This window comes from Gigantopelta aegis, chromosome 5 (assembly GCF_016097555.1).
Source record: "Gigantopelta aegis isolate Gae_Host chromosome 5, Gae_host_genome, whole genome shotgun sequence".
Lineage (NCBI taxonomy): Eukaryota > Metazoa > Mollusca > Gastropoda > Neomphalida > Peltospiridae > Gigantopelta > Gigantopelta aegis.
In genome coordinates, this window is record NC_054703.1 from 15,008,222 (window position 1) to 15,017,631 (window position 9,410).

At 32.4% G+C, this 9,410-nt stretch overlaps 1 protein-coding gene across 7 annotated transcripts in view; it reads right to left on the bottom strand.

The window, feature by feature from the left end:
• Positions 1 to 849: 849 nt before the first annotated feature.
• LOC121373299 (serine/arginine repetitive matrix protein 2-like) overlaps positions 850 to 9,410 on the bottom strand; it is a 59,062-nt gene continuing 50,501 nt past the window's right edge. For all 7 annotated transcript variants that reach the window (XM_041499849.1, XM_041499853.1, XM_041499852.1 and 4 more), the window contains one exon: positions 850 to 1,098. In XM_041499849.1, the coding sequence (XP_041355783.1) occupies positions 990 to 1,098 (109 nt within the window). In that variant the 3' untranslated portion in view covers positions 850 to 989. The remainder of the gene's footprint in view (positions 1,099 to 9,410) is intronic.

Genomic DNA, 9,410 nt, shown 5'->3' on the forward strand with positions numbered 1-9,410 from the left:
ACCGGTGTATTATTCCATAACCACATTTTAACTAATGGACTAGAGGATGATACCTCCAGGTACACGTATCACCTGTACCGATGTATTATTCCACAACCAGACTTTAACTAGATAATGATAATTCCAGGTACACGTATCACCTTTACCGTTGTATTATTCCATAACCAGACTTTAAGCTTTGCTTTCTCATTAACTGCTTTCAACCTTCCCATGCATCAATTATAAATGACTAAAACAAATTATTTATAAAACTGACAGTTACGTAAATGGTTTCTCTTTACTAAACTACAGTGGTCAATTTGATGTGATTATGTCATCATGATGGAAGTCCAAGATGGCGTTTGAGATATTTTTTCCCAGTTATCCTATGTCATTCTTTCTCATGTTGAACATTTGAAATTGGCTTTTGATGTACCGTTGTATTATTCCAAAACCAGGTGTGGTTTTTTAAAAATTATTATTTATTTATTTGTGTTTTTTTTTTTTTTTTTTTTTAATTAAACGATGATACGTCAAGATATGCCTATAGCCATTGTAGCATTCCATAATTGTTAATTTTCTTTATTATTTTTTTATGAGGTGCTGGTGGAGAAAACATCGCTAATTCCCCAATATCCGTAAGCCACACATTAAGACTATGTGCTTAGTAGTTAGAATAAAATGTCAAATCAGCATTTACAGAAAGCAATTACGAAGAGCAAAATTCACTTCGCTCTCGGTTTCGCAGGAATTAAAAAGCATTAGATATCATAATATAGTCACTGCTAAAACAGATTGCAATCACATGTTCTCCAAGCGATTTAACCAGTGAAAATTTTCATCATAACATATATGTTTTGGTAAAGGTCATTCTTTTTTTACACTTTATTTACACCTCTCCATTAAATTTCCATTACAGAACATCAACAAATAATGAATAAACTAACACGTGATTGACACCTGAGGACAGTATCTCTTTTTCACTGTTCGTCCGATGATTTGTGTCAGCGTCACTCCGGGGATTTATGATACTGTCTTTCTGAGGACTTGTCTCTATGACTCTTTGAGGATTTATGACTCGGACTCTTTGAGGACCTCCGCCGTTTCATGGAAGACAACCTAGATAACAAAATGCAAACAAAACTAACAAAAACTAACAAAAACAAACACGCTGGAACATGTGTTGATAAAGGGTCAACAGAATATGCAGACTTTTCTAATAGTTAGATTTTTTTGTCTACAGAGATCTATTGTTAACATCGATACACTATGGTCCCAAATCTATCTGCACTTTACAGCGGTTGCGGAAACAAATGCATGTCTCAAGCGCACACGGATGTGTTCACTACAATAATTTATCAAGCAAGGAACTGTAAGCATTTTGCAGAAAATATTGCTTAAATTATTTAGAGGAAGAAGATGTAGTAGTTCTACTAGTAGTAATGGTATTAGTAGTTTAGAAGTAGTAGTAATAGTAGTAGTGGTAGTAGTAGTAGTTGTTGTTGTTGTTGTAGTAGTAATAGGATCAGTAGTTGTTATAGTATGAGTACTATTAATAATGGCTTCGAAGTGTATTCAGCTTCCTGTCCCGGACAGAGGGAACCGGCTAAGGCCGGTCCCTGTGCCTGGGATAGGCGTGCGCTACAACATCTTGCTCTGAATGTGCACGTTAGGTCTTTAAGTTAAGTTAAGTTAAGTTAAGTATTTAGCTCACAAAGTGTAATCAATAGTAGTAATGCGCAGTAGTGGATGATGCAAGGTGATGAAATCGCTGACGTCATGAAGCCATATCCCCATGATAAATAGTTCTTAAACTGATGGAAGCAAACAAATAGTATTCAATAGCCCTTTTCTTAATACAGTGAATATACGTAAAACAAATCATATATATATATATATATATATATATATATATATATATATATATATATATGTACACACACGCACACAGATATACACACATATTTTAACAATTAAGATAATCATCATAATCTACTTTGTCAAACAGTTTGAAATACAGATTATATTTTTGAGTGTAAGTACATTAATTTTATTTGAGAAGATATTAATCCTCGGCTATTGAATTTCAAAAAGTTGGTAACTCTGACAGGTAGTCTTATAGGAAACCGATACATGAGATCTTTTATATGTACTTTCACACAGACAGGATGGCACATACCAGTAAACCAACCATGGGGTACTTGTTGGAACAATCAAAGAATGATCCACCGAGGGGTGGGTGGGGGCTTTGATCAAAAGATCAAACAATCTCAGGCGAGACCACCTGTTATGAGTGGAGAAATAACACGATGCTACTAAAAATGAAATTATTTGCTGCTGATGATTAATGTACCGTTCATAATAAAACCGAATGTGCTTTTCCAGACAGTACACAAAAATTCAAATTCCACAATTAAATGCCTTCTTAATTCATTGCAATGCTATTTTACACCAATATGCAAATCAATAATTACAAAAATGCCCCACAAAAGTATTAAAACATCACTCTTGTAGAAGACCGAGTAAAATTAACAGTAAAAACATTTGTCTGAAAATAGCCGTCGCGTCATGAAGGGAACTTGCTTCACAGAAACCTACCACAAGATGACTTTCAGCACATGCTAAAGTGGGACTGACAGCGACTGCCAGGCTCAATTATCATCCGATTCATCTTTCGATGATGAATAGTGTAGTGATGACGATTGGATTAATATTTGTGCATAACAACAAATAATGCCATATCAGTTTGAACCTGGAGGGTCTTCCGAAGAACCACCGGCCTGACAATTCTTGATGAAAATTGTCGTGGGAGACAGCTTACCACAAAATTGCAAGTTTTATTCTTGTTTTGTTCGTTAGGTTTTCGTGCGAATTGTTTTGCTACACTATATGTTCTAGTACTTGTGATGTAGTCGAAAAGACGATAAACAACACTTGAATTCTATGAGTCAAGTGGACCCGATATCGGTAATTTTAAGAAATAAACAAAAACGACTTTTAGTCCATCCCGTCCTTCTATAAAGATGTTGTTTTTTTGTGAATAATTTCAGTTTGGCTTGACGTAAGAAAAACAGTAAAAGTGTTTTGAAAATAACAAAACAAAACCAACAAAACAAAACAACAAATAAACTATTTTTGTGTGCAGTTGTGAAAACAATTGGCTCAGACATAAATAACTTGTAGTAAATTCCATAGTTTGAAAAAAGGTGTTCTCTGTGGGAAGGTATACAGCCCTGCCCGGTGTATCGGCGCGTCCAGTGAGTCGGCGCACTTGGTATTTTTCTTAAGTACGCTTAGGATCTTGTCATGCTGTCTGTGTTTTCAATTAATTAAAGCTCACTTCCTGTTTCAATGTTTAATCAAGTATCAACATATGTATTCTTAAGGGTGCAATTAAAAATTATTAGAATTATCAATAATTATATTATCATTTCAAAATAAATCATTCACCTGCTTTCATGTATATAAACGCGAAGTACGTCAGCCTTATTGATTAATTATTTGTTTCGGTTATTTTTATTTAAACTGAAAAGGTAACTATTTGGATGTAAACCATCCAAATTCAATTTGGTAGACTCATTTAGGGAACTCTATCCAACTTTAAGGAGATACACATGGAGAAAGAAAAACCCGCTTAAACAAGGTAGGTTAGATTTTTATCTTATTTCCAATAATTTAATGGTACAGGTAAAACAAAGTAACAGTTGAGAATAGTTATAGGTCTGATCATGCCGGAGTAATTTTAAGTCTAAAACAAAATAATATAAAAGGTAAAGGTTTATGGAAATTTAACAATTCTCTACTACACGATACAAACTATGTTAATACCGTAAAACAAATTATAGAAAATATAAAAATCCAATATGCCGTCCCTATATACAATACAGAGAAAATAAACACAATCCCTAATGATACAATTCAATTTACTACTAATGATCAATTGTTCTTGGAAACACTTTTAATGGAAATTAGAGGAAAAACTGTATCTTATTCAGCGGCCAAGAAAATGGGAAAAAATTACATAGAAACAAAACTTTGTGAAGACATAAAAACATTAGAAGAAAATCTAGCAGTAAATCTCAGTGAAATAGAAGAAAAGAAAAACAAATTGATGGACATTAGAAAAGAAAGACTAAAGGGACATTTTATTAGATCTCGAGCTAAATGGGTGGAAGAGGGAGAAAAGCCAACAAAATATTTTTGTAACATGGAATCTAGGAACTTTTATAATAAATTAATTTCAAAAATAGAACAAGAAGATGGAAAAGTTATTACAGATCAAAAAGAAATATTGAAAGAAACCAAACTGTTTTACGAAAAACTTTATTCCAAACAAGTTGGGGAATATGAAAATATAGCAGAGAAAATTAAGGAATACAAATTTGATAAATTATCAGAGGACGATGCAAATAAAATAGAAGGAGAATTAATGTATACAGAACTTTTATTTTATCTAAAAAGTATAAAAAATGACAAAAGTCCGGGTTCAGATGGTTCCTCAGGTGAGTTTTAAAAAACAATTTGGATAGACCTAGGATATTTTATAGTTAGATCTATTAATTTCAGTTACAGTATCGAAGAAATGTGTAATGTGCAAAAGTTAGGTATTATAACATGTATTCCAAAACCAAATAAATCTAAACAATTTCTTAAAAATTGGAGACCGTTAACACTTTAAAACTGCACCTATAAAATAGCATCAGGCTGTATTGCAAACAGGATAAAAAAACATTTTAGATAAAATTATTGAAAAAGATCAAACTGTATTTATAAAAGGGAGATACATAGGCCAAAATATACGTTTAATATATGACATTATGCAATATACCGAAACACAAAATATACCAGGTCAACTGCTATTAGTAGACTTTGAAAAAGCTTTTGATTCTCTATCATGGTCTTTCATTCAAGAAGCTTTAGATATTTTTAATTTTAAGACTTCTATTAAAAACTGAATAAAAACATTTTTTTTTAAATTCTGTCTCAGCAGTAATACAAATGGACACTTATCAGAAGGTTTTAAATTAAACAGAGGTTGTAGGCAGGGTGACCCATTATCTCCTTACATATTTGAAATATGTGCGGAAATACTTGCAATTTTAATATGTAATAATAAAGAAATCAAAAGTATAAATATTGAGGGAGAAGAATTCCTGATTTCTCAATATGCCGATGACACTACCTTTATCTTGGATGGATCCCCGAATTCCCTGTATAATACCCTTACTACACTGGATTTCTTTGCAAAAATATCTGGTCTGAAGCTAAATTATTCAAAGTCAAAGATAATATGGATAGGCAGGAAAAGATATTCAAAAGAAGTGTTTCATCATTCTAGATGGAAGTTAGCATGGTGTTCAATTAAATTTACTTTATTAGGTATTAATTTCTCTTTAAATTTACAAGATATTATTAAAGATAATTTCGAGCCAAAAATAGAAGAGATGGAAATTGTATTAAAAGCTTGGAGTGCCCATAAACTTACACCATTAGGCAGACTCACAGTGTTAAAATCACTAATATTATCAAAAATAACAAATTTGTTAATTTCACTACCATCCCCGTCAGAACAATTAGTTGAAAAGTTAAATAAGCGATTTTTCAAATTCATTTGGCAAAATAAACCTGACAAAATTAAAAGAGATGTTATAATTCAGGACCATAAAAACGGGGGGTTAAAAATGATTAAATTATCTACGTTTATAACATCATTAAAGTCAACGTGGATAAGAAGGTTATTTTTAAACAACACAAAACTGGCATGTCTCTTCTCGTCAGTTACAGGTATATCGACCAAAGAACTAATTATATATGGTGATCATTTTATTAATTTAAAAAAAAATATATGACTAACCCTTTTTGGGAAGATGTTCTAGATAGCTGGCGAAACATCCAGTGTAAACAACCAAAAGAAAATGAAAACGATATAACTGGTATAAACATTTGGTTTAGCAGTAAAATATAAATACGAAGCCTATTTTTTTTATAAAAAAAATATGCAGAAAATGGAGTTTGTTTCATTAGCGATTTAGTTAATACTGATGGAGGATTTCTAAATCTATGCGATTTTATTGCAAAATTTAATATAAAAACAAATTTTCTAGAGTATGCTTCTTTAATTAATTCAGTGAAATGTTTCATAGGAATATATGGAAAACATAATGATGAAATAAACGAGTCAATTATAAACGAAAAACCAGTCTACTCCCACAAGCTAAAACAACTTCTTAAAGACAAAACGGGATGTAGAGAAATATATAAATTGTTATGCTACCCAAAAAAACATTCCAAAGTCTCAATTAAAATATAATAATAAAGGTTTTTGTTATTCACCAGCAGAATGGAATATATTTTACAATATACCATTTAAATGCGTTAGAGATACAACTTTACGTTGGTTTCAATATAAAATTCTATACAGATTTCTCGCTACTAACACATTTCTATATACAATACATTATGTTAATTCAAATAAATGTACTTTTTGTAATCGTATGCCAGAGACAATTGAACATTTATTTTATGAGTGTTGCTATGTTAAAGAATTTTGGAAAGATATTACAAACTGGATATTCAATACTATAGAAGAGTGCATAATTATAGATAAACATATTGCCATTTTGGGTCTGCTTAAAAAAACAAATACATATGCAATAAATTGGTTAATTATTAACATAAAATATTATATTTATTCCATGAAAATACAAAAACAAAAATTAAACTTCTCTGCCTTAAAAACTATAATTAAAGAAAAGTTGGAAACTGAAAAATGTATCTTATATAAAAATGGTAATTATGAAGATTTCAAGACAATATGGGAGCAGTGGTATAATTTATTTCAAACATAAAAATTTATTAAATCTATCAAATATTGAGATATATTTATTTCTAAAATACCTTCTTCTCACTTTATACTCCTTCACACATCTTTTTATAATACTTTCTTGTATCAATACTAATTCCGTACATAACATCTCCTTTTTCTTTCTTTTTTCCTTCTTGGACTCAGAAAATAGTAATTTAAAAAAATAATAATAAAAAAACCAAACAAACAAAATATCAACAACAACAATATACATGGATTTTATCTATTCGTGTGTATATATTTTGCCATTTATATGTATGTATATAAAACTATGTATATCATATGAAATTTAAAAAATATTGTGAGACAGTGAGCTCAGGGCACCCCAACCCTGACACTGCCTTTTTATATTCTGGGGACAACAAAAAAAAAAACCCCACACAGGCATATGCAAACAAAACAAAGTTTTGCACCTTAATTGACAGTAATTCCACTTCTGTCACAATCTATCAGAGAAAAAAATCCATGTAGATATCTTAGCCATGCATGACAATGAACATGTATGCAAATGCAGTACTGTACCACTCAAGAAAACGATTCCGAAACTGATCATGAGATGGGTCATGTGCGATTGTTCATTTTCATAGTAATATTTTTAACAAGACAATGAATGAATGAATGTTTAACGACACCCTGGCACGAAAAATACATCGGCTATTGGGTGTCAAACTATGGTAATGCAAATAAATAAAGTGATGATCAACATCAATATAAAAATTCAAGACAAACAAAAACAGTGTAAAGAACTGTGCAAAAACACAAATATCACAGAATTTTACGGATACTGAATTCTACTCAAAACTTCTATTTTGTGCTGTATTGGCCATTCTCAAAGAGAATGTTACACCCCTGCACCACGGTGAGGTTACAGCACACGCAGGGGTTAACAAGACAAAACAAAAAAGTGCTAAATAATCCTGGAATAATAGTGTAGCGTTTATAGGCTACAAAGTGAGGTCAGGGCGATCTGTAAATAGCGGGATCACCGACCTGCATCTACCACCAGACATGCAAATCGTTTTGGATATGGTGGGTGGGGTGGGGGAGTGGCTACATTTATGCACAATTTTAAAATGTTTATTTACTACACACATAAAACAATTTGTAATGTATTTCAGATCATGCACTGCTTCATTGGTGAGAGACACATTTTATTAAGTATTTCACAGTATTCACATAGAAAATGGTCTTTGAATGCTTAGGTGCGACGATACACCGGACAGCACTGTAGTAAAATTAATGGTTTAACGGGTTTGTAAAGTTTTGTATTTATAGTTGTCCCCAAGCGAACACCTTTTTTCCCACATACTATGACATTTACAAGTTATTTATTTCTAAGCCGACATGTTTTCTAAGTTGCATACAAAAAAAAAAGCAAAAAAAAAAAAAAAAAAAAAAAAAAGCAAGAGCAAAGAACATTTGTTTGAATGGCCAGTTGTATTTGTTGCTCTTGGGGCAATGCCTAGGGTCAATCAGGTGTGTATATCAACCATGTACCCCTGGCATGACTGTCTGGTGGATATCCGCAGCATCATGTCCCCTTGTCGAACTCCGTGGTGGGTAGGGGTGTGGTAGTTGAATTATATAAACCAAATTATGTGTGGAAACAACAATACCAATCGTGATGGGACCTTGAAAAGAGTCAACACCGAAGTTTCAGAATCTTTATCATCAGATGAAGAATCCACCACTTGTAATTTCAAGAAATCGAAAGTGATTTCATTGCAAACCTGGCCAAGGTTTCTTGTATTCAGACCATCTGATGAAGGAGCCTTTTGGAAACATTCTCCATTTGTGAATAAAAAGGGGCTTGAAAGCTTAGCTGGAGAGCCCCAAAAGTGTCAAGAAGTTGCGAAATGGATCTTTGTTGATCGAATGTACCATAAAAACTAATTCCAGAAACCTGCTTAAATCAAAAGTATTGTCAAACATTCCAATACTAGTCACACCTTAATTAATCTAAAGGAGTGATTAAGCCAAAAGACCTGGAAGGAGATAGTGAGGAAGAGATTTGTGAAAATATCTCCTCACAAGGTGTTACACCAGTGAAGCGGATGGAAATCTGTCGAAATAATGATAATAATAATGATTCCAACAAACAATTTAGTTGTCATTTTCAGTACACCTTCACTACCTTCATCAGTTAAGGCCAGTTACTTGAACATCCCTGTCGTCCCATAGATTCCAAACCACTTCCAGTGTTTTAAATGCCAAACGTTTGGGCAAATTACATTTTATAGAAAATTGGAATGTGCTCGTTGTGGTCAGTATAATCACGACAGCAAGGCACGTCAAAATTATATGACATGCATCAACTGCATGGGAAACCTCATTGAGTACTTGTGTGATTTCAGACAGTAAAAGTTGAAAGACGTGTCTTTCACTGAGGCTAGACGGGTTGTGCAGACTATGATGCCTGTTGCAGCAGGTACATCGTATGCTGTTGCAGTTACAGTATTTACAAGCAATGTGTCAGTTAAGACAGATTTAACTTGGCCTAACAATAAAGACAGATTTAAAAAGGTTTCTGACATTACAAAATGTCAGCAAGAGGCAACTAAAGCTT